General features: G+C 48.1%; 1 protein-coding gene and 1 long non-coding RNA gene across 2 annotated transcripts; one reads left to right on the top strand and one right to left on the bottom strand.

Moving 5' to 3' along the window:
- Positions 1 to 93: 93 nt before the first annotated feature.
- LOC135819687 (uncharacterized) lies at positions 94 to 18916 on the bottom strand. Its single transcript, XM_065332941.1, has 14 exons — positions 18397 to 18916; positions 16860 to 16914; positions 15674 to 15986; positions 14375 to 15201; positions 10684 to 10996; positions 9910 to 10125; positions 9290 to 9412; positions 8307 to 8543; positions 5923 to 6231; positions 5357 to 5545; positions 4343 to 4387; positions 2662 to 2768; positions 1031 to 1820; positions 94 to 840 (listed from the first exon to the last, which is right to left on the bottom strand). Exons 2-14 carry the CDS (start codon positions 16872 to 16874, stop codon positions 698 to 700), a joined length of 3627 nt encoding a protein of 1208 aa, XP_065189013.1. The 5' UTR covers positions 16875 to 16914; positions 18397 to 18916; the 3' UTR covers positions 94 to 697.
- A 391-nt stretch (positions 18917 to 19307) lies between these two features.
- On the top strand, positions 19308 to 25751 carry LOC135819690 (uncharacterized). The gene is made up of 3 exons (XR_010553962.1): positions 19308 to 19411; positions 20699 to 20766; positions 25225 to 25751. It is a non-coding gene; the product is annotated as an uncharacterized LOC135819690 (long non-coding RNA).
- Positions 25752 to 26382: the final 631 nt, after the last annotated feature.

Raw genomic sequence — 26382 nt, 5'->3', positions numbered from 1 at the left:
TCTCGCTCTCACGCACGCACTCTTTCTCGCGCGCACGCACTCTCTCTCGCTCTCGTGCATGCACTCTCTCTATCTCGACCGACCGACGTAACATAATTCTCAAAGTGACCCTATACTCTTGGCTAGACCAGTGCAACGTTACCATTATGCGTGCATGTACGGTACACATCTGCACGCACACACAGAGCCAATTAGTCAGTTCTTCAATTTCTAGGAAAGAAGTAATGTGGCTGGTGACCAATTCAACCTATGGGGTTTTGTCAATCACTGACAAAAAAAGACTACTATGTACACAGTTATAATGAGTATGTATGTGTGGAGAGCTGTTGAGTTTTAGAACTAATATTCTATGTATATATATAATACATCATATCCAATCCATGGACAGCATTCTATATACATAATATCTATATAATTATAATATGCCTCCAACCTAATGTATAATATGTACATAGACAATAAGCATTTCAGGACAGTGCCTATGTAGAATGATGGCCTGAAAGAACTGGACACCAAACACATCATGCATATGGGTCCCCAGTAGAACAGGGTATGCATGTGCAAACGAAAAAACTCAGGATCACAAAAACACACAGTGTGCACCAGTTGTCCATCACATGACCTAGCCGCAGCAGAATATCTACATTGTACACCGCCTTGGCATACATGCATGTAGAAGCCGATCAATCACTGGTGTTTACAAATGTTCAGGTAGCTGAAGAGTAAACACTGAGTGATCATCATCGAGTGCAATAAGCGTATCGCCATCCACCACCAACTGCAATGTAACTAATGTACTGGATGGCGACGGCAAGACAGAACGCCGGCCTATACACGTACAGTCAGACCTCGCTTATCCGGTCCTCGTTTATCCGGATCCCTCGCCATCCGGAAGAAAATAGTTGGTTACAAATGTACAGCATATGCCATGCTTACATACAGTATGTGTGTTCGATTATCCGGTTCCCTCGCCTATCCGGATATTTTTGTGGAAAACGGATGTGTGCGGTTATGCGAGGTCTGACTGTACTACAATCAACACATATCACACCATCGACTAATTTATCATCATCATCTCTATAGAGCACGGGTAACATTATAGTGTTACCCACAGCAGCTGGTACAACACAACAGAATAGATCTACACCTACATCAAGAGTCTTAGGCACGTCCACTTTGATCTCGAGCCATGATGGCATTCGCAGACTTTCCTCACTTACATCCAACTTCATGATTGACAAATGCGCATCATTGATGTCTCCTGTTGGTATCACAAACAGAGTACTGTCAGTGCTGCAGATGCGGACCGGCGGCTCCGGCATGCTGAGCGAAACCAATTTTGCCCATACTGCACCATCATGTCTGGTATCTAATGAAATAACTTCTAAGAAATGATTGCGCCATAAGCATAGTATTAGAAGCGCTGACTGGGTTATAAATACATCCACAAAATGCGTCCAAGATGTATCCATACTCATATCTTGTGCTCGGAAACGAAATTGTATTTCTCTAGTACCACAGTTTCCCTGTAGATCTACAACATGGATCCTGGGGATACATGCAAACAACCTATCACTAATATCTGCATAGTACATTTTTTCATTATGAATGCAAAATTTCCAGCTTGACGAAAAGTGTAGGTTGTCAATGGCGATTACTCTTGTCCATGCCACCTGAAGACTTTCCTTGAGAGAATGAGTAGACCGGTAGATCATTGGTCCTTCCTCCTCTTCCAGGCACACAATGTAAGCATGCCCATTGTACATGGTACAACGACGGTAACCTTGCCAGCGATCAGGTAGACTGCCACGAAAAGACCACTGCAGAATATCAAAAACAGAAAGGAATAAAGGAATAAAAAAATGGACGGAGCACGTTTTCCAGCACAGCTCTGATCAAGATATGGCAGGCGTTTTCAGACAGGGTATGCTACTTGCGAAATACACCACTCCTCACTGCAAGTTGCAACTATACCTAATAGTGAAGAATATTGTGCATTGTGTCTTTTGCACAAAGATAAATAGAGAGTGGAGCAGACGAATGCTAGTTAGGAGGAGGATCCGAGTCATCGCCTTCACTATCACAGCTTCAGTCATCACTGTCCGAGTTCATGATGGACTGGAGCGCCCCTTGAGCCGATATGCGGCGGCTCGCCGTATCTGAGTGACAGCTAGAGAGACCTAAAGTACGTTCGGTCAATCTAATTGTTTCTGAATCGAAATATGTTTTTCGCGCTCGCGCTTTGAATGTATGCTCCCGCGCCCATATATACTTACTCAAACACGGCGAGTGAGGTCTTATTCAGTAGGGGAAAACCCCTAGTTTCCCCTCGAAGAGCCACAATCGGCCAAGTTAGATCGTAGTGCATGGCCAGTGAGATATAGTAGTGCGCACTACGAGGACGAGATATCTCGTCCTTGGCCAATCGCGTCGGGGTCTGTAGGACGAGTTATCTCGTCCTTGGCACTGAATGGGTTAAATTTCTATTTCTCAGATTTTAATGAAATACAACAGCGCACCATACTCCACGTCAAATGTTTAAAGGGGTACATGTCCCTCCCCCCCCCCCCCCCCTCCCCTCCCACACACACACACCTAACATTGCCAGACCTAAATCTGTCCTTGCGTTACCTATGATGTTTGCATCTGGTCTCTTCTTACCTGGGACTTAAGTTGCGGCCGGAGAGACAGCTCATTGTCAGCTCCCTGGATTTCTGCTGCGTGGTCAGAATTGGCAGAGACATGGGTTGAAATGGCCTCTTCAGGATCTGCAAGAAAGGAGACAAAATAAGAAATGAAAAAAGAATGGCAGGAAAACAGATTCAAACCTGAGGCATTTCTCTGCACTGTCCCGATGTCGCTACCACTATTCCGTACTGTGATGATAACATCGCTTTTTTGAGGTACACAACATTCTGAATTCTCTTGCTCGAAAATGCTGTTTGTGACAGATCCAAGTGTTGGCGTTCCTGCCGAGTGACTTGACACTTGACTAACACACGATAGCTGCCTTAAGCATACCAGGAGCACGTCGAACCTTCCACTCGGCAAACCTGCAAGAAAGTACCACTCCTTGCTCAACGTGCTGCTCGTGTGCTCCAGACGGCAGCAGCTGTTGGTCAGCCAAGTGTCAGTTATTCGGCAGAAAGCAGCAGCTGCAACATTCGAAGGTGCCACTTTCTTGAAACTACAATGTAAATGAAAAACGAAGATAATTTGACGGTCGTGTGAAATTCCCATCTGAGCGACATGAGGGAGGCCAGAAAGACACGTGTGTTAAGCCTAGCGAACACACACACACACACACACACACACACACACACACACACACACACACACACACACACACACACACCACACACACGCACGCACACACACACACACACACACACACACACACACACACACACAATATGTACACGTGTGCATTGTGATGAATCAATGCTTCATCACAGCCATATTGGTGTACAGGGACTAATTTACTTCAAAAAAATTGCATAGCAATAATTGCTACACACCCCGACGTTTGCATAGCAACGCAACAATTTTGCATAGCAGTTTTTTTTCGTCGACAATGCAGTCTGCAGTGCACTTCCACTTATACCGTCAACGAACGCCGTGCTGTAATTCCTCAAACCACGAAGCGAGGACGCCTTCTCCTTGCACATCTTGCAAAATATCTTGGTCACAGCTCCACCACTCGACTCAGCGCGAATCCATTCTTTTTTGGGATCAAATTCAGCAATCCACTTGTCCACAGTACCTTGCTTCACAGACATGCCGGCAGTGAAGAGGCTTCATCAATAAGGCTAGCAGAATTTTACAAAGATAAGTCCTGAACGGTCGAGACGCCTACTGCTAGTGAAGCAACGCGGTCTAAATCTCAAAAGCAGGTGAAGTACTTGTCGACACTCGCCTCGTGCTTCCTGGGCTGCACTTCAAGTAAAGTAAGTATTTAGTTAGTTTCCAAGTGCACGTGCTGCGGTGCGCGTGCGGAGATAGTGTGACATATGGCCATGGTCCCGCGGCCCGCGCGTGCGTATGGTGTAAAATCTACCTGCAGTGCAGGCTGGACAACCACACACACACAGTCTAATCTACACGTAGTCCCAGTGCATGGCGCGCCATCTCGTGGCGCCAAACCAGCCACACACACTGTAAAGCTACACATGTGCATGCGCTACGCATGCACTACAAGTCTATGTCCAGGGCCATACTTGGCTAACATGTATGTTGTGTCGCAGTTTACCGCGACTCACTACGAACTTCGAATCGCAGACACTGTGTTTTGCGTCGCAAACTGCGATGCGATACCGGTTAAATTAGTCCCTGGTGTACTTACGATCAACGTGAGCAGAGGTCGAAGTTGCCTTTCTTGCCGCCACACCTAAGAAAGACCGGAAAGGGAAAGACAAAGCATAATTTTACGATTGCAGGGTCACTTGTTTTCCTTATGTCTTAGGTGAGATTCACAGAAGCATTCTTGCAATGCTATGTGCGATACGAAGTGATCTGCGACGCCGCCGTGCGATGCAAACTCACAAATTATCATTCACAGAAGAAGTCAGCGATGCAACGATGCCTTGCTGACGTGCCTCAAAGCTCGGCAATGCAAATGTGTACGTCACTGTGGCATTTGTGTAGTCGGGTACAGCTTGTACAAATCTACAAGCAACTCTTGAACCTTTTCGTACAACTTTGTCGCGAAGGTCAAAATCATACATCACATCGCATGTCACACGGCAGAAGTTGAGCCAAGCAGTGGCAAGCTCTACTTCTGCGATGGGCCAGTTGTGACGGCTGAGTGAGTTGCGCAATCGGTGCGTTTTGGGAATTTCCTGGTTTCAAGGCCGACGCATTGCGGATCACATCGTAAAAATGCTTCCGTGTGTACCACATAACAGCGAGTGACGTTGCTGGTGCAAAGATGCATGAGATTCATATGCTCCCTCCCCCCCCCCCCCCCCACACACACACACACACATCACCTTTATAGGGGAATACCCTTCACAGACTTGCTGAAAATTCTACATGCAGCACAATGGCCTCGGGAGGTTCAGTACAAAGGGAGTGATCAGTACAAAGGGAGTGTTCAGTACAAAGGGAGGCTTTTCTGAAGGACCACAAGTTCATCAATATATGCACCAAACCGGCCTCCGATTATTCCGATGCGGCAATACGCACTATTTCTCTTCATTGTGGTCCCAGTGACATTGACAAAATGATACGGCGTTTGTGCTTTTATAACACGATGTAAATATTATCGCTGATTCACACCGGTTCGCAACATAAACAGCAAGACCCAATGGACACAGTACACGCAACACAACCACAAAACAATGGTATTGAAACTCACCACCAAGAATCTCAGGCAGTGCATTCAAGCATGCTCCATCATCATCGAACACGAGCTTGGTCAGTGCAATCACTGCATGCTCAACGTCCGGTTGGTCAGCCACAGCGACAGACAGATCATCCCGGTCCAAGGATGAAAATCTCCCGGAGAACTCTTCAACCAAGCGCTTCTGGTCGTCAGGATTAATACCTGGAAAAGAAAGCAAAGAGATTCGGACCTTTTGCTCCAGAGGTAAATTGAAGCATATCAAGGAAGCTGTTTGGTTGTGAAAACTACTTCGTTCTGTCAAAAGAGTCCCCTAGAAAACTTGTGTGCAGACAAACATCATGGACCGAAACATGCCTGCACCAACCACTTTCCCAGACGACAGCCAGTCGTCTGTTGACTAGTGATGACCTCCCTTTCATCATGGAACTAAGGCTTAGGAATTAACTGACTCCCTTATCATCATGGGACTAACGCTTTAATAGGAGTTGACTCGCTGTATATATGGGATTATGCTTAGGAGTAGACTCGCTGCTATCGGTGCATTCCTCGTAATTTCTTACTGCACCAATCCGTCTTACCTTCGTCACTGCATGCCGTGGGACGCAAATTGAAGACAACTGCTCCGTCCACAGTTGACACTTCGAGAATGTGCAGACCAGCGAGCAGGCTAGATTGACCCTTACAGAACTCCCAAAGCCTTGCATGAGCCTTGGCAGACATCTGTACAAACACTGCTGTGCCTCCGCTCTCGCTGTGTACACCGTCGGCATGGACACTCTCATCACCAAGAAGATTGCGGAGATTACGTACGACTCGTTCAATGAAACTCGGGACCGTGTGATTATATTCACAGTCGATGATGAACTTCACTATAGATGAGCTCTCGTCTGTTTCAGAATAATAACAGTGCATATGCATGCACAGTGACACATGCACGTTCACGCATGTACACATCCATCGAGTCAGAGACCAAATAAAGAAGAAAATGGGGAAGTTCGACTTAAAGGGGTGATTTCTTTTTCATGCAAGTACTAACGAATGAAGGAAGGGCGCATCCCCTCAGCACTGGTTTGTACTGTTAACCATATGGAGGATATTATTCACTCCTACTCTAGCACTAAAATTAAAACTTCGTTAAGAACAAGATGAAGCTTTTGTACATGGACCATCGATCTGCAGGACAGACAGGACACATACTGAATACTATCTGAAGTGTACGAAGAGTTGACAATACACATTAATTGATGTATGCTCCTATGTATAAGTTAACCTATGCCTGTTTGCTGTTCACATCTGATCACTTGGAAGCACGTTTTTATTCACCGCATAAAATGATGATGCAAAGAAAGAAAAGGACACCGGAAATATGATGCTGGGTGTGAGAGTGGGAGTGTGAGATCACTTGGTCACGTGGCCATACAAAATAAGCTTGCTTCAGGTAGGCACCCCCCCCCCCCCCCAAAACAGACTCGCTCGGCCGGGGAAAAGACCTTTTTGGGCAAAATTTTGGTTGCTATGATCAATGATCCTGATGCTTACATCATGATATGTGACGGGCAAAAGCATGAACATACATTCATGTACTTCTGTGATGCACATGTATAATAAATCACATGGTATGGATCAATGTCACAGTTCACTGACTGTACTCATACAGGCTGGGTACTCCTTACAACCTGGATGTCTAGTACTGGATGTCTAGTACTGGATGTCTAGTACTGGAAGTCCACCTGTACTGGATGTCTAGTACTGGATGTCTAGTACTGGATGTCTAGTACCAAGAGTACATAACCCCCCAGAGTGTGCAACGCGGATCCAGCTCTGTGTAGGGTCTTGGTCGAGCGGAATCGGATCTTCTGATGTCATGCGTACACTTCACACCAGCGCAAGGCCGGTCTCGAGGCAGGGCACCATTGTTTTTGATCCAAGAGTACCCGCGACTCCCCGGGTTCTCCTCAGATGTGTACGGTATTATGACGCAAAGATCCGATTCCGCTCGACCAAGACCCTATGCAGAGCTGGATCAGGCGTTGCACACTCTGGGGGGTTATGTACTCTTGCTAGTACTGGATGTCTGGTACTGGATGTCTGGTACTGGATGTCTAGTACTGGATGTCTAGTACTGGATGTCTAGTACTGGATGTCTAGTACTGGATGTCTAGTACTGGATTGTCTAGTACTGGATGTCTAGTACTGGATGTCTAGTACTGGATGTCTAGTACTGGATGTCTAGTACTGGATGTCTAGTACTGGATGTCTAGTACTGGATGTCTAGTACTGGATGTCTAGTACTGGATGTCTAGTACTGGATGTCTAGTACTGGGTGTCTAGTACTGGATGTCTAGTACTGGATGTCTAGTACTGGATGTCTAGTACTGGATGTCTAGTACTGGATGTCTAGTACTGGATGTCTAGTACTGGATGTCTAGTACTGGATGTCTAGTACTGGATGTCTAGTACTGGATGTCTAGTACTGGATGTCTAGTACTGGATGTCTAGTACTGGATGTCTAGTACTGGATGTCTAGTACTGGATGTCTAGTACTGGATGTCTAGTACTGGATGTCTAGTACTGGATGTCTAGTACTGGATGTAGGCATGCATGCATGGTGTAAATGAGCCGTTTTGGAAGCTACTTACAGGCTCCTCGGGCACCTATTGTACGCTTATGCAGACCAAAATAAGTTTCAGACTTAGGAGAATATGACCCGGTCGGCGACCGTAAACAAGGTTTTTGTTTTGGCCGAATATGGAAAATGCCCACACCCTCCCACACTCACATCCACACGCAACCACCCTTACACCCACACGCAACCACACTCACATCTACACGCAACCACCCTAACACCCACCATTACACCATTACACACTCACCCACTCACTCACCCACCCACTCACTCACCCACCCACTCACCCACCCTTATCAAACAATCACGCAATCATGCTAGCATACGAATGCTGACCTGTAAACTTCAGTCGTTTGCTGCCACGAATGGCCAGTATGTTCACAGGCACGCTCACTAGCACCTCCAGATAGCCAGTGGTCTCTGTGACGACAGTGTTCTCGTCGATGAAGCCAGTATCCTTCAAATACTGCTTGGTCTCTGAAATGCTACGGTTGTCCCTTGCAGATTCAGTGCCGATGCTGATGAAACAAGGGTGCTTACTTAACTCTCTATGTATATCAGCTGGCGATATGTCTGCGACAGACGAGAAAGAGGCGAAATTGGCAGACACACCGAACACAGTGAAAGCCAGTTCAGATCAGTTTTACAAGACAATTGAGAGGAGGAAGTAGAGGTTTGAGCGAACCCATGCCAAGACAAGCCACCAGCGGCACCGAGAATACATTCACGCCCATCCTTAAGCTTCTCTTCGTCGGTGATTGCAGTTTGGTCCATGACGATTACAACAAGAACACGTGTGGTGTTTTTCAGCCTGGTAGGCCTCTGAAAGATATGCTGGTGTTGTCTTCATTCACCAGTCATGAGTGTCCCCCTCCCTCCCCCCCCCCCCCCACCACCACCACCACTACCTCTTCCCCCCCCCCCCCCCCACCACCACCACCTCTTCCCCCCACCCCCACCCCTCCCGAGAGGTGTACAGAAAGGAGAAGAGAAAGTGGAGGCAAAGGGAATGTTGTGAAAGTGATGTTGGTACGAGTGACGGCCAGTTTATGTAGCCGGATGTTATCTACTCAATGCTCTGCTTGTTTCATGGAGAGATGTATGTGGGAGAGACAGCGATGTATCAGGGACTGCTTTGAACAGCATTACAGAGAAGACAGAGTATGCGGCACCCACAAAGCCCTGGGGAGAGCACCATGCATTTCACCAGCTGGCACATCATCCAGCAAGGTGATGGGAATGGTGTTGGTGAAATAATACCAATCTGCAAACTAATTATCATGCTGATGCACTAGAGACAGGTAAGAACTATTGCTTACCAACTTGGCCGTCCGCCCGTGTCACCTGACCCTGGTACTGCCATTCCTGTGCCTCACGGTCATCAGTGATGCTAGCGCTGGACGCCAAGCGGTCGATTTCAGTCAATACTGCTCGCCGTTGTTCTGAGCAAGACCAAAGCAGAACCGGGACGATAACAACTGAAATTAATTTGAAATTTCTAGCGGACAGCATAATTATTACATTGGGTAGAAATCACCTTGCACTCAAGTTCATATGCGAGTCATGGCTTAGTGCACACGATGTACTTGCAATGTACAAGAACAATGAGAGAGTAAAACCTACACTAACGTATGTCTCCAACTGTGGGAAAATGCAATCACTGGGACAATGCACATACTGCTATGTGTAGATTGAATGCATATTTTGTCCAATTTTTCCATGATAACATTGGCTCCAGGTCCGGGTTCAAACACTATACCAGTAGATAAAAGAGAGGATAAGCTGCATGTTATTTTTGACGTAACGCGTTATTTGGCCCACTTGTTGGAAAACAACGTGAGAGACCTGCAGCTCACGTCGAGGACTCGTTTGACGTAGAATTGCACATCACGTCAAAATTTAACGTGCAGTTTAGCCTCTCTCCTAGCCCTGTGCCTACCTTCTCCCATGTTCCGCATGCTCAGCAAGTCTACGTTCACAGGCGAGGTTGGCTGTGGTACGTGGATGGGTTTCTTTCTCTTGTCAAGGACGGTCTGTGACGTGCGCATTCGTGCCACATCCTCGGCAGTGTGGACCACCCGTTGACGTTCCGGTGCTGAGAACACTTTCATCAGCTCTACTACTTTATTGCAGTCTTTTTTACATTCTGGAGAAACTGGAGACCACACACGCATGCGCCACCAAACATACCGGTAGAAGGACAACAAATTCAGTTGTTAACATGCTTGACTAAGACCTGCAGCTTCTTCAGCCAGAATGTACAAGACACGGCTACGCAGTACAGCCGCTGGTGTTTGGATATCCTGAGAAAGGCCAACTCTCCATGCGTCCTTGGAATCCAAAACCTTCTGAGATGTGACCATCTTGTGTTCCACTCGGAGCCCATGCCTATTGTTTCCCACCCCAACGTATCCCAACCCAATGCGTCCCAACACACCGCCCCCTCACCACCTTCCTCTGCCCAACTTCACCTGCCCAACTTCTTGTAGGTTCCACATTACACAAAATAGTCAGCTGGACCTAGGGGAGTTTAGTGGCTTGCCCAAGTTGGCATTGAGGCTGGAACACCAGGGTCCTCACTTCTTCTTTTCCAAACATGAGCGTTTCTCAGATTATCACCAAAGTACTAATGGTATCCAACAGTACTTGCTGTACATGTAATACAATTATGTGAGTGTTTCTCAGTCACCTGACTGATAAAATGTCTACTTACCTCCAACAAAGGTATCCACTGACTGCATGTCATCTAGGAACTTTGAAAAGTTTGCTTCAGGTTCGGTGCTACGCACTATACTACAGAAGGTGTGGAAAGTCTCAGCTGTACCCCTGCTCAGCATATCTAGGAGAAGCTCGTTGTGTTTGGCCGAATCATCTACTGTCATCAATTCCTTCTTCTGCGTATCGGAGATCAAATCATTGCCCAGGCATTCCATGCGGATTGTGCTGCAGCTGAGCGTTGCTTGGAGGCGTGGGATCCACTTGTGGAACACTCGACTTGACCATGGCCCTGTGTTGCCCGCTTGGCTCTGCAAAGTCAAAATACGTATACACAGCGACACGAGCATGAAATTAAGAAGTTATATGAACCGACCGGCACACGGGCAGTTCAATTCCGCCTCCGTAGGCAAATAGCCAGCACGCTTCCGCTGCAGAAGAAAACTAGCAGCAAATAGCCGGTAGAAACCTGCATGTGTTATTTACGGGAAGCGGTTTGTTAATGCAGAACATCTACACTACACTTTCAGATGTGCCAAACTCTTTTCTCACTGGTGTGATTTGTTTCAATACGCAGTGAAAGTCCAGTATAAACTATAAAATACCCTTGAAAAAGTGTGGCACGCTGCCTAAAGAGTACTATGTACGCAGGGAAAAGTGTGGCACGCTGCCTAAAGAGTACTTTGGGCGCAGGGTGCAGAGCTTCTGCGTATGGCAGAGAGAGGATCCAAGTCGAAAATATTTTTACTCAAAGTTTCATTGTGTGTTTCGTTTATTTTTTTGTACATGGACATACATACGCTCTGGCTTGCTTTCGCTATAAAAAGGCCTGGTTCGCCCCTTGGAAATTGCTCTGACGATGGGTGACTTGTCCGAAACGTCAATAATTTTTCAAACATAACAACAAAGAATTTGTAATGCAGCGCATGCACAGATTGTGAAAAGCAACTGAATATAGCGGTTGTCAGTTGACAAACCCATTGTTCTTCATAATACAGTTGCGTGATGTCTACAACTTTCTTAATCAAAGTTTCATGCCGACGCAATCATCAGACAAGTTGACAAACAAGTCGTCTGATGATTGCTACGGCATGACACTTTGAGTCACAAAATTTTCCACTAGGATCCTCTCTCTTCAATATTAAAAAATGTAAATTATCGTGTTTATTTTTTCATAGGAACTGTGTGTTGCTCCCTAGGTGGTAGCTGGTTTTTCCCCTGCTGACTTGAATTCTGGATGGCAGTCATGAGTCAGTCCAGTGAGAATTTAAGTCGGCAGGAAAAACGCGAGCTCCCACATAGGGAGCAGCACACTATCAGTCCCCAAATATTGCGGGAGTAACTTCAACCTCTTCTTCACAGGCAGAGATATTTCGTACGAAAGTTATCGGATATGAAGTAATAGTTTTCAGCACCTTGCTTTATAGTATAAAAGGGAAGTACGGCGGCCAACATCGAAATCTCATTTCTTGTTCTCTGCTGACTGCCGAATTGAATGGGGTTTGTTCGAGGAAGCTCCCTGTGTCCTATATCCCCTTTGTACGAGGAAGCTCCCTTCTTCCTACATCCCAATCAAATCTTCGCACCTCTGCCAAAGCGCAGCGAGCTCCCCTTACTAGAAAGGGGTTTGTGCAAAACATTTACTGGAAGCGCTGTTTTGCCATGGACGACAATCACGGATAAAACGACTTGCTAACAAGCTGTAGTCTTCGGGGTGCTTAATTGAATGATGATGATCCGAGAAGGCTGCAACACGTCACACAACTTTTACTACCAATGGTAGGGAGTTCAATTGAAAAACCAATTTCGCGAGTTTCGCTTAAAACGCTTGTTGTTGAAACCGGGAAGATGTGAGAAACAACCTGTGAAAATTTGAACTCAAAATTCCAAGGCAATCTAGAATTATAGTTGATAGAAGATCGGAAAATGGGGGTGAAACTAGTCACAGAAGTAAATGCAAGTACGTATGTGGGCCATGTGGTTTCCGTCCAGCACTGCACTATCTGGTGCGTACATGGCGATACAGGATGTATGCATGCATGCAGTGTGCACGCATGCCGTTCGCGCCTGCTTGCACAAGTCACACGTTTTCACCGTCACTGCTTCTACAGTGTGCGCGCTGTTCACTCGATATTTTTTGTCAACCACCAGGAAATCGCCGTGGGCTGGTTTCTGTGATCATTTTCCTTCTATCGTGATAAAGCGCGAGCCTAAATGTTCTAGAATCCCCTTGTTTTAGACTAATTCGAGGCCGTTGCAAACGAAAATCGGGTGTTCCTCGCGGGGCCGAGTACGCATCTGGTCGAAATTAGTACTTCGAAGTGCATCTGCGCCAAGCGCAGAGGCATTATTGTTGGAAGCAAGGCATGTGTGGCACCATTGGAAAGGTAATGACCTCAGCTATCCAAAAAATAGCATCGACAATGCTGAAAAGGCCGAGGAAGAAGATACTTGGGCCTCGAATTGCATCCCGAACTGCTGCCACGAGGCGCCCATTCACTTTGTACAGGCGAGCTGTGACTGCATTTTTCGCTTTTCGGCGACCGGACCTGAACTCCCTACCATTGGACCACAACCTCATGTCACTCTTCAACATCAGACTGGTGATATTCACCACTTACGAATGCACCAGCGAGTAATTCAACTGCATTATCATCATGAAGAAATGCCTCGACCTCTTCAAAAGGGCAAAACACACTCCTACGTCAGTCATCTGGACCCCGTAGTTACGGGCACTTCGGTCTACCGGACACCCTTTGGGTGAGTTTCAGTGGAGACACTTCTTCTACCCTTTTGTCACCTTTGGTGGATTTATTGACACCACAATTATGCATCTATATCTATGGTTTCTCCCCATCAACATGTATGTGATTTGGAGTTACGGACAGTTCAACATTACGGGTAGTGTCCGGTCCCGGACCGCCCGGACAAACGAGGTACAAATGTATAAGGCTGATGCAACTGCCGTCACTATTGTAGCAGGGGTCACAGCAATGACTTGCTGACTTGCTGAACGCACGTGCGCCCAGACAAGTGTTAGGTAGGTCATCATCTCCCAAACATTCCCCATACATCCTTTGCCTAGGTATCCTGCACCCCGTATTTCTGTGACACCCTTCGTTACTCTGGCCTGGGTAGCTGCTCGCGCGCCCATATTTGCCATAGCTACCCAGGCAGGCACAGTGGGTGCATTTCATTACGCACTTGAATCGATCCATGAATGGAATCTCGCCGTTCGATTTCATGTCATGAGCCCTGGAAGGGTGACAGTAAGGGACCGCCCAGGCTCGAAGCCCACAGGAGGCAGTGTTAGGATGCACCGTGCCGTCTTTCTATGTACTACTAGTCCCTTGATCACATGATACAGCATGGACTGTACACTCATACCTCATTTATCCGGGCACTGAAGTTCAGTCTACGGGCCCCCTTTCAGGTGAGCTAAACTACTCCTTTGCTACTTTTATTGGAAATAGTAAGATCACATTTCATATCTTTATGGCCTCTCCCAATCAAAACGTTGGTGATTCGGTGCTACGGGCAGTGCCCAATCCCGATCGCCCTCTAAAATACACAAGGAGTGTGGTCTGATATAGGCTCCACTCTCTACAGACTTCATTTTCGCATTACAATAATTATAAGCTCTAGCATAACGCACTGTGACTCCTGTCATTTATAATTACGTCTCTTACCAGAGAGTTTGGCTGGGGAGGCGTTGCTGAATCTCCTGTTGCCTTCTTGGTAACCGGCTCGCGTCCAGTCAGAGATCGAGCAATGGGCTTGGCAGTTAAGCTCTCTGTTGGCAGCACTGACCGCTGGACTTGCTGCACAGCATGTCCGCCTGGGTGTTTGCCACCAGCTATTGCTGGGCTCCTGGGCAAGGTAGCTGCCCTGGCACCGGCTATGGACATTTGGCGATGTTTTGGCTTTGGGTCTTGATTTAGGGCCGGTCTGACTGTTTCGTACCTATTCGATTCAAAACTAGATGCTAGTGTGGAGACACTAGCAGACCTGGACGGAGCAGCTTGTCCAGGTTTCGGAGAGGGCTTGGGATCAGCTGGGGCAGATGTCGCCGCCTCAGTGCCATCTGGTTGGCTACCGCCAGCCGCTAGTCGTGCGTGGTCACAGAGCGGTGGTCGTGAAGGAGACACAGGATCAAAAGTCACTACCGGCTGCACTCTGTGACCTGTAGTGGGATCCTTAGTTTCCACTGTTCTTGCTGTGTTGTGGGGAGTGACGGGCTTTGGGCGAGTAGGAGGCTTGGGGGCTCGACTGGTTTTCAAAGGTAGACTTTCAGCCGATTTCCCTTCCCGACCGGCTGAATTCAAGGCCGCTATCATTGCAGAGACGCCGGTGGGCTTGGCGGGAGATGCGTGAGTGGCCTGGGGTTTAACAACAGACTTTGGTTTGGGTGCTATGGCTGGCGGAGACCGAGTTGCTTGGCTAGGTGTTGGTGGTGGGTTCCCGGTGAACCGGGCTGGTTGACGTCGAGTTACTTTATTTGCTGCACCTTCATTGCCTGTGTTAGAGAGGACATAGAGAAAAGGAAATAGCCGAATCATTTCACAGCCTCGCAAAATGCCTCCTTGCATGCACACACACCCACACACACACCCACACCCACACCCACACACACACACACACACACACACCCACACACACACACACCGTGACAAGCACCTTTGCAAAACTTCAACGCAGGTTGGTGCCATCAATATGCACTGTATAGATATGTAGCAAAGCAACTCAAGGACATGCAGTATTGTCTGTACATGTACAGGCAGGTGTGTAGCTCCTCTATAGTCAGCATAGTCCGGTCAGTACACCAGAAAATGGTCGTCATACCTACTACATAGTCTTAACAGGCAAAATGGAGGCTATGAGGTTGCCGGTGGCACATGGTCACCACACCACAGATGGCCGAGCTACGCCCCGTATATACAATTCTGTGCGTGTCTCTCAGTCACCTGACTGATAAAGTTTCTACTTACCTCCAACAAAGGTATCCACTGACTGCATGTCATCTAGGAACTTTGAAAAGTTTGCTTTAGGTTCGGTGCTACGCACAATAGTACAGAAAGTGTGGAAAGTCTCAGCTGTACCCCTGCTCAGCATATCTAGCAGTCGGTCATTGTGTTTGGCAGAATTTTTTATCGCCATCAATTCCTTCTTCTGCGCATCGGAGATCAACCGCTTGGCACAGCATTCGACACGAATTGCATCGCAGCTGAGTGCTGCTTGGAGGTGTGGGACCCACTTGCGGAACATCTGGCTTGACCATGGCCATGAGTTGACCGCGTGGTTCTGCAATAACAACATACAGAGTGCATACACTAGACCTTGGCGGATAATGCTCGAAAAAATGGGTAGATTCTGCCTTGAAAAGCAGTGAAATTGGCAGAATAATACAAAACTTATGGCAGGCACTTCACCTTGCCTTGAATTCTGCTCCATTTCTTTATCCACATACCAAACATGCATGAAAGCATCCCGATAAAGTACCAAATTCTCTGAAGACAAAAAAATCTGCCAGCAGTATCTGCCAAGGACTAGCATACCATGAGCTGAGAATCACAGAAGCTGCCAGTAAGGTACGACCAGGGAGTCGTAAAATACCGGTATTTTACAACTCCCTGGCTACGACCAGTACTTAGCAGCATACATGGTGCCATGCAAGTTCTGTTTTTTGTTTGTTTTTGTTTTAGCACTGCCAGAGATCTATGCTGTGTTGATCAAGTGTTCATCGGGGGACGAGACAGCCCTGGCTAGCTGCAGATATATTCATATGGGCTTATTGCTTGCGTTTGGCCACTGCCATTTCAGGGGCCTGGTTGGCTGACGTAGGCCACATTGAAGCATTACTGTTCACTGAAGATAATCAAGAATACCAGATGGCCCTTTGCACGTATTGGCACAAGTTTTAACAGTCCAATGATAGCATGGAGCGGGTACATGTGTGTGTGTGTGTGTGTGTATGTGTGTGTGTATGTGTGCAGTGCGAGTGTGCGAGTGTACGTGTGCATGCAAACATGTGTGTATGTGTGTGTGTGCACGTGCGTGTGATTGCGAGTGTATGTGCGCATGCAAACATGTGTGTATGTGTGTGCACACAGTAAGATGTCTTTGAGACAACATTTTCAGAATTTGGCAAAGCAATGACGTGTGGACAATTCATACCTCTGCTGTAGCCATGACTGCGACAACAAAAAAAGTCACGGACGTCAGTCACCATCTGTTGTACATGTACACACAATAAACCACACCAAAATAGACGTGGCACATCATGAGTGATGTAGAAATGGATAACATTCTTCAGAATGTTTTCAGCGGGTGCAGATTCAAAAAAATCACGGTTCGCGTGAGACTCGGCCAAATGCCCGGTTTTCCGTATCCGCAGGAACGCCACTACCCTCTTGGATCAAGGCGCAGATGCAGTTCCTAAGCGGTGGGACGTGAGTAGATCAGACTTCCAAGCAGGACTTGAACCTGGTACCCTCTGTTTCTCAATCATGGTCTTAGACCATCCCACTATGCCTGCCTGCAGATTCCAAAGAAACCCTAAAATTTTATACGTGTTTCACACTTTTGTTTCAGTGGAGGCATGGTTCTAAGAGCGTGCACTGAGCATTGACAAGAGTGCATCACCCCCAAGAGTAGGCAGCTCACGCATACAGTTTTGTCCCAACAGAATTTCAAGTTGACAGCATTCTTTTGATGCAATGCTCTTCTGGCCAGACTGATATACGGCGTTTGTACAGCTTATCAAACCATCGAACATTTTTCCTTGTGCTATTTTGTACTAGCTAAGGTCCAGGATATGTCTGATAATCCGCGCACATTGCATCATATTATGACGTCAACTTGAGGAAATTGGCTGCTCTCAACGTCGAGAACGCGCGTCCAGAGTACGAGAAGCATGTCGAGCCCTCCGCTCAGCAAATTTACAAGGAAGCTTCACTCCATTTGCATTGCAACGTGTATCGGGGAGTCCAAACCAGGAGCTCTGGCCCTCCCGGATGGGTTATTCGACCATGCACGGTGAAATAGAAATGCGGAGCTGCTTTTGATTCGCGGGTCGCATTTCTTTGACCGCGACTGTACTGGTACATATACTTCGAAGTAACAGTCCATATATTCCACGCATGCCATGCATAGAAACACTCTGACCAGTAGTCAACGTTCCTCTGTAGACGGAGTTCTTGTAAGACTTTTAATATGATGTACTGTCGTGGACATGGAAAGGGGAGTGAGCCAGCCTTTCGGCCCCGGGAACTGCAGCTGGCTCGACTCGCCTCTACTGAGTGCGTTCGATTATGCACGCGAATCGATTCATGAATCGATTCGCGAATCGATTCATGAATCGATTCGCGAATCGATTCGCGCTATTCACATCACCCCATGTGAATAGAGTGAATGGATTCCGAATCGATTCCAATGCTCATGACATGAAATCGAACGACTTGAATGCGCTTGAATCGATTCATGAATCGATTCAAGTGTGTAATCGAACGCACTCACCGAGTGAAGAGAACCCACACCTATTCACCGTACTTTACTCCCAATCGCAGTACACAAGCAAAATAGTCATTGAGTTGTTGAGACGCTCAAAGGAGTATGAGCCATGCATACCCGTTACCGGTGCTCTGCGGCCAGTTCAGGAAACGAGAACGAACAACAATCCCCAAGAACCGAACAACACTGGCCAACCACTTACCCAGAATCACTGGAACACCATGACAAACGGGGACGATGAACGTCCAGTGGCGAGCGCTCCTGCAGCCAGGAGTCACGGTTTGCTTGAATCCTGGACACGACTTTGAACGTCGTGGGCGGATAGGCTGTACCGGTTCTCTACGTCGTGACGGTATGGAGCAGTCGAATGGAGCCTCCGAGCCACAAGGAAACTTCGATGAAACCCTTTGGCCAACAAACAGATTCTTACACAGCCTGCACCCAAACAAACTTTGACACGAAGCAGCAGACGGCTAAACTAACTGTAACACCACCTCGCTGCCTACAACAACTCGTCTACAGGCTGCCTGTACTGGCGGTAGCATGAAAAACTGAAGAAACTACAGCTAGCGCTGCAGTGAAAATATTTCACCACGAAGCTCCAGTGTGGAAATGGTGCCCGTTTCGCCGAGGTGAGCTAGCTACCGCGTAGATCTACCGCAGCAGCAACAGCAGTGCGTGAGGGTGGCCCTGGCCGGGTCCGGGTACGGGTGGGTAGATCTACGCGGGTCCGTGTTACGTTTTGTGGATGACATGCCTGTATCGGTCATACAACCTCTGTCCGCAGAACTGGCCTGGATGTCCAGACAGTCATGTTGGGGTTGGGGGCCAGTTTGGAGTTCGCAAAACGAACGGACTGAACAGCATACCATACACTAGTCAGAACAACAGATGGCTTGGTCAGTCACTGATCAAGCCATCTGTTGTTCTGCCTAGTGACAGTACTGAGTAGTGTGTCACCATGGTCACGGACTAGCTCTCTTGGATTTCTGCCACACAACAGTGTACATACATTATACATACATGTCCAATGACAAGGAAGCGAATGAGGTCCAAGTAACCCAGGTACGTATGGGAAAACTTGGAAAGGTGACACAGATTAAAAGAAAATATGCTGCTACAGCACCGAAACGACGAGCGGCGACCGTGACGCGTGATGGCACCACGGTCCAAGAACATGAAACGAGGAATAGTCTGGAACGAGGAAGTCGAAGACGGTAAGAGACCTCGGCTTGCACAACTCATTCCTCCCCGTCCCCCATTGAAGTAATTCACTTGCATGCGATTGAGGAGGATACAGTTCTTGCATGGCAGGAAAGGAGATTGAAGGAGGTCACGAAGACGAAATGTATCTAACGTTGGGTGGTGCACCCAGTGCCCGCAGTGTCGCCAGTGCGCGGTCCTGGGAAACAGTTGCTCAGCTGCACCCATGGTTTCCTACAATACAGACAGTACAATAGTCCATTCAGAAAAAATATGATTTCTTAGCTTTTGGCCATAAATGGGTCAAATTTTGAGTTTTGTCACAAGTTATTTGACAAACCCCATGGAATGCGCTTCCAATTGTGTTTTTGAAGTCTATTTCTCGGAAGAGCAAGCCATAACGAGAATAGGAGTTCAGCCTGGTTTTGCCCCCAAAGCACTGAATAGGGGAAAAACCATGAAAATCCAGGCCGTTCACTGCACTTGCATAACAGTACATTCGCGGTTCGAACCACAGTTGAGGCACCTTTTTGAACCCTTTTTCAAGTTTCGAATCTCGCGGCACTGCACGGTGTACCACAAAATCACGAAAATCACCAAACATGGGAGCTCTCCAAAGCCAGCGCTCGTCTTTTTCTGAATGGACTGTAGACCGTGCAGTACATCTAATATCGAGAGAGTTGGCGAGACTAAAACATAATTAGGATTGGGGAACTGCATGCACTGGTGCCAGAGAAACTCCAGCACATCCGCAAAGGAACTGGAATTATACTTCAATACCGGGAAGAATGCCGGGACCTGCTCTACTTCATCGTCGACTCTCACAGCAGATTATGTTGGAAATTCTCCCAGTACACTAGCATCCATCTTCATGAGAAATGAGAAACCAGAAACAAAACAAAAGGTTTGAGCGCGGGTCGTACTGTGTCAAATATATTTATTGCAACATCTCAAGATGCAGTGGAAACTGCGGCCAATGTGAAGAAAGTGGGTGATAGGCAGCCATGGCGATAAACATAAGTAAGGGTGTGAGGAGGGGAAACGAAAGATCTAGGAATCGGTATTTCGGCCCTGAAACGCCCTTTGGCACGATTGGACCTGATCTGGATTGTTCAGCGCATTCAGGAACCCATTCAAGAATAGGCCCAAGAGTCGATTCGAGAATAGACCGAACCGGGGGACTTGAACCCGGTACCCTCCGTTTATCAATTATGATCTTAGACCACCCCACTATGCCTGTCAACCCATAGAATTATCTACAATGTACACGATGTTTTGTGACCTGTCCATTTTCCCTGTAGCATTCCGGGTTCAGCTGGCTGGCTTTCGCGATGCCACCGAGTATGAGCATTTTCACGGTGGAGATCTGGTAAGAGGTTTCGCTGATGTGGTGCTTTGAACTTCACATATAGTCAACAACAACAGCAACAACAACAACAACAACAACAACAACAACAACAACAACAGCAATTGGCGATGGTGCCATCGTGATAATAAAGAATTCAAACAAACAATATCTCTTACTGGCCATTGGCCATCGCGAGAATAGAGATTTGAAAAACAACAACATACGTAAGCAAGTCCGTTGCTCCCCACAACGAAGCTCGTACTTTCTGCCAACTTTACTTGACACTTGACCCCACGTCCAAGTCAAGTCAGCCGAAAAGCGAGCGCTCCAGTGTGGGGAGCAGCCAACTTTCCTATAAAAATCAATACAGGTCTACTCTCCATACAACGTAAACTCTGGGACCACGCAAAAGTTATGTTATATCGAGAGTTATATTATGTGGAAAACCGTGTGCTAAATACAAGATGTACCTCAAAAATGAAGGGTATTACCCTGATTACAAGGAGGGTTTAACCATGCAAACATATACACACTGTACCACCATCGACATCAGATACCATCAATGCCGCAGAATATATGCACAATAGAACTAAACTGGCTAGCTACGGCTACAGCTTGATTGTACCGCACACGTCAATCTACGTTGTATCGAGTTTGCGCACGTCGGGGACCGCGCCGTAGGGTTAGTTATGCCGAGGTTTACGTTATGTAGGACTAAACTGGCCTAAACTGCCTAGCTACAGCTACCACTTGATCGTACCATGCACTTTTTTTATGTTGTATCGAGAGTGCGCAGGTCGGGGACCGCGCCGTAGCGTGTGTTATGTCGTGGTTTATGTTATGTAGGATTACGTTGTGTAGAACAAAATTTGTATGGGAGTGATGCTGTCTCGGCGCGGAATTTAATTTGTTTACGTACTAGCGAGGTTTATGTACAAGTGAGAGTTGTTATATCGAGAGCAGACCTGTACAATAAAATAATCACCGAAGTCGCCACCACATCATGTTTACATAAAGTATTTTGTGGAGTATAAACCTCACCCGGATTTTTTGTTACGATGTACACACATCTACCATGGTGATCACTATCAATTTGAACTGATGTGAGAGCATGCATGGTATTCGTTGCTCTAACTTCTGTCTGCACCCGCCGGCTACCATGGCTCATTGATGGTCTCCCGACATGTAATACATTCCCTTTGACTTTGTGTCACCGCCAGATCCTTTTACTTCTGGTGTCCGTTTCATGTTCATCTATTGCTCGCTTGCGCGCTGGCATGCAACTCGCGTGCTCTCATGCGTACAGTGCGTACAACGAAGAACTACGTCAGTTCCAGTTAGTTTTTTAGAGTTGGACGTGGAACAAACTTGTGTTTTTCGCTCTCCCACATTCTCTGCTTCTTCTCCAATTCTCCAACCCCGTCTGTACCGCTATCAAGCGATCGTGTGGCAAGGAGAGTTGTTTGCCATGACGCGCATGGGGTTCGGCCTCAACGTCGCGCCGAAGATCCTCGAGATGGTCGTGAAGTGGGTGACCAAAGACCTCGACGGCGTGGACAACTATGTCGACGACTTGCGTGTGCCGGACTCCCAAGTGGCGGCCTCGATCCAGCAGCTCGAGCGCTACGGCCTGAAGTGCAAGCCTGCCGAGAAGCTCCCTACTGCTCGGGTGCTGGGCCTCCAGCTCTCGACTCAAGACGGCACGATCAACTGGCAACGTCGCCGTGACGTCTGCCTGCAGCTACCAGAGGCGCCCACCAAGCGCGCCGTGTTCAGCTGGTGTGGCAAGCTCGTCAGCCATTACCCCGTCTGTGCGTGGCTGCGACCGACGACGAATTGGCTGAAGCGAATGATCGGCGAATCCGTCGGCTGGGATGTCGCCGTGCCACCTCGTCTGCTGCAGCTCTGCCGCGACCTCCAGACCCAAGTCAACGAGCACGATCCGGTGCGTGGCGTATGGTCGGTGCAGCATGACGACGCAACGGAGTGGCACGTGTGGTGCGATGCGTCGGGAATCGCGCTGGGTGTCGTGATGCAAGTCAACGGCGAGGTCATCGAGGACCGCAGCTGGCTGCGCCCGGCTGACGACAAACGGCATATCAACATCGCTGAGTTGGACGCCGTCATCAAGGGCCTCAACGCGGCTGCCAATTGGCCTGCGCGGAAGATCCGCCTCCACACGGATTCCAAGACCGTGCATGGCTGGCTTCGTCAGATCCTCGGGAACGAGCGCCGCGTGAAGGTTGGCGGGCTCCACGAGCTGCTCGTCAAGCGTCGGTTGCAGATCATTGACGACATCGTCGCCACAGCTCGCCTTGACGTGGAGGTGGACTGGGTTCCGTCAGAACAGAACCTCTCCGACCAGCTCACGCTCGTTCCGACGTCCTGGCTGGCCTGCACATCGGATAACAGCGCGACGGATGTTGCTGCCAGCCTCGCCATCATGCCGAGTCTGTCGATGGCCCAGATCCTGGCCGGGCAGGAGGACGATGGTGCACTCCAGGCAGTGAAGGCCGTAGTGATCGCTGGGGACGACCTCCCGCCTGACAGCGGCTTCCGGAACATCCGCGGTCAGCTGCAAGTTCAAGACGGCGTCTTACAGCGCAGCGTCAAGCTTCCGCCGAACGACGTCAAGTGCGTTCCTGTGCTTCCTGCTGCGCTGGAGGAGCGGGCCGTGCGTGCAGCCCACCAGGTGTCTGGCCATAGTGGCTGGGAGGCGACGTGGCAGTTGCTTCGATCCCAGTGCCATTTCTTGGGCATGGGACAGCGCTGCCAAGCGTTTGTGTCCGGATGCAGCAGCTGTCAAGCCGCCAACCCACGCCGCGGAGAGGCGACCGAGCCCACTCCTCCGGTATCAGCCAACGGCCCCTGGGATGTGGTGCACATCGATACCCTCGAGCTCGGCGTTAACCGGTCCGGGCGTTACCACTGCGTGTTGGTATGCGTGGATGCATTCACCAAGTGGGTCGAGGTGGTTCCCCTCAAGCGTCATGACGGCATCTGTGTGGCTAGTGCTTTCGTCGACGTGTGCTCTCGGTGGGGTCCTCCTCGCGTGGTTCGATCCGACAACGGCACAGAGTTCAAGAACGCTGTCATGTCTTCCGTCTACGAGGCGTTTGGCGTTCATGTCTGCTACGGCGCAGCACATCATCCCCAGTCGCGACTGGGGATGATGTGCTGCACCCGTCGGCTACCATGGCTCATTGATGGTCTCCCGACATGTAATACATTCCCTTTGACTTTATGTCACCGCCAGATCCTTTTACTTCTGGTGTCTGTTTCATGTTCATCTATTGCTCGCTTGCGCGCTGGCATGGAACTCGCGTGCTCTCATGCGTACAGTGCGTACAACGAAGAACTACGTCAGTTCCAGTTAGTTTTTTAGAGTTGGCCGTGGAACAAACTTGTGTTTTTCGCTCTCCCACATTCTCTGCTTCTTCTCCAATAATTATATGAACACTGTTCGCCAAAGAACTCGTTGTGGACGTTGTTGCGAGTGCGTGTCCGGGAGTGAGTTGGGGCGGTCGTGATTATCTAACACTGATTATATTCACAAAGAACGATATAGGGCTTGAACGTGCTACTTTGAAGTACATGGCAACCAGGCTGTTGTCATGAGAACACTGACTTATGGATCCACTCAGTCGGATCTAGTTTTGGCTCATGGCCCGGACAACAGTCACACTTGCATGCAAAGGGGGTCTACCGTATCTTCAGGAGTATAAGCCGCACTTGCGGTATGAGCTGCATCCAGATTGTTGTCACGAAATACTGACCTCTATCCTGCTCATGACGGTGAATTTGACCATCGTGGCATAAGCCACACCGACTGGTTGTGGTTACAAGTACATTACTGGTGTTAAATAAATACCCTACCCACCAATATACTGTACATAACATTGTACTTCGTTATGGTCTCGCAGTGGATCTGACTTTGAACCAGAAGTCGTTATTTGCTGACTCCCGCCTGATAATAATTATCACGTTCGAGCCATATTTGACATGGCAGATGACATGTTGATTGCACTATAATCTGAAGGAATTTATGCCTTGTAGCTAATGATACTTTTTCTCATGGAGTGCTGACCACCAATTTGTGGAGATTGTGGACTGGAAGGTTGATGGCAGCCTAGTAATTTAAGTAAAACTTCTGTCGGGCATCTAAGTGTGAGGTTTTGTACCGTTACGCTGTTTGAATGCACCGTGCAGTCGAACACAAACTAGTCCCTATGGCACCATTATTAAAAGTTGTTTTTCTCCATGTCGTCTCTCTCCCTCCTTCTCTCTCTCTCTCTCTCTCTCTCTCTCTCTCCCTCTCTCTCTCTTCTCTCTCTCTCTCTCTCTCTCTCTCTTTCTCTCTCTCTCTCCCTCTCTCTCTCTCTATCTCTCTCTCTCTCTCTCTCTCTCTCTCTCTCTCTCTCTCTATCTCTCTCTCTCTCTCTCTCTCTCTCTCTCTCTCTCTCGGCGTGTTCCTCTTAGCCGGATCGCTGGCCCAACGGCTTGGTGAAAGTTCTGAAGCTGAAGATCGGCTACTTCTACTGCTATAACCGTAATCGTGAGTGTGCCCACAAGGACATCCACTGCACCAAGATCTACAGCTACTAGGTGCACGATGTACACATGAGCTGCTTGTGATCAGCCATGCATGACTTCTGCATATTGTCAACTGTGACCATGAAGGTAACAGGTGAGAGTAGTCTTCCGCTCCAGCACTCTCCCGTTTATAAAACGAAGTTCACTTTCGAACATTTCCAGTACGTCGAGCATGGCCGTCTCAATTGCAAGCCCCTTCAGTGTATGCAGGTCGACTGGAGTAGGGATTATGAAACATGTGAAGGGCAGATCTGATGCCAGACTGACGTGTGCTCAGATAGAGAGGCCTCACCTCACATGAATGTCCTCATCGGTTACTCCATGTTTCATTGTATACGCTGGTAGCGTCATGCTATTCTCGAGTGCAGTGCCTTTCTTGTAGCTCTACAGTAGCCAGCATGTGTATGATATTCTCGCACCTACTTTAGCTAGCATGTACTCGAAGTATGTGATAATCTCGCATGCAGTTACTTGCATATAAATCTAGGTCTAATGCAGCTAGCACTTTCAGTGTATAACGCTCAGCATATAGCAACGGACATCGACTTTTATATTCTTGCACTAACCCCCCCCCCCCCCCCCCCCACCACCACCACCACCAGGGGGACTGCCAATGCATCATATAGCTGCTGCGGTTGTTTCCTTCCATCTCTGCACTTGTGATTGCTCTGGTGTGAAGGCACTGCTTGTTGATCAAGTCTTGAGACTTTCTACTTTGTATAATGTGCTGGTTTGACAAATCTTCCACTCTACGTCTTCGCGGCTTTTCATCTATTGTGGTGACAGTACTCATCTGTTTCAATTGATAACGCCGCACCTTTTTCTTTTTGTTACATGTACGCAAACCCTTTCTGTATGCAATTGTAAGGTGATTTCTCCCTCTCTTCTCTCTCTCTCTCTCTCTCTCTCTCTCTCTCTCTCTCTCTCTCTCTCTCTCTCTCTCTCTCTCTCTCGCTCTCGCGCACGCACTCTCTGTATCTCGACCGACCGACGTAACATAATTCTCAAAGTGACCCTATACTCTTGGCTGGACCAGAGCAACGT

Source organism: Sycon ciliatum, chromosome 6 (genome assembly GCF_964019385.1).
Source record: "Sycon ciliatum chromosome 6, ocSycCili1.1, whole genome shotgun sequence".
Lineage (NCBI taxonomy): Eukaryota > Metazoa > Porifera > Calcarea > Leucosolenida > Sycettidae > Sycon > Sycon ciliatum.
The sequence above is the reverse complement of the archived record's forward strand: the minus strand, read 5'-3'. Positions and strand labels throughout refer to the sequence as shown.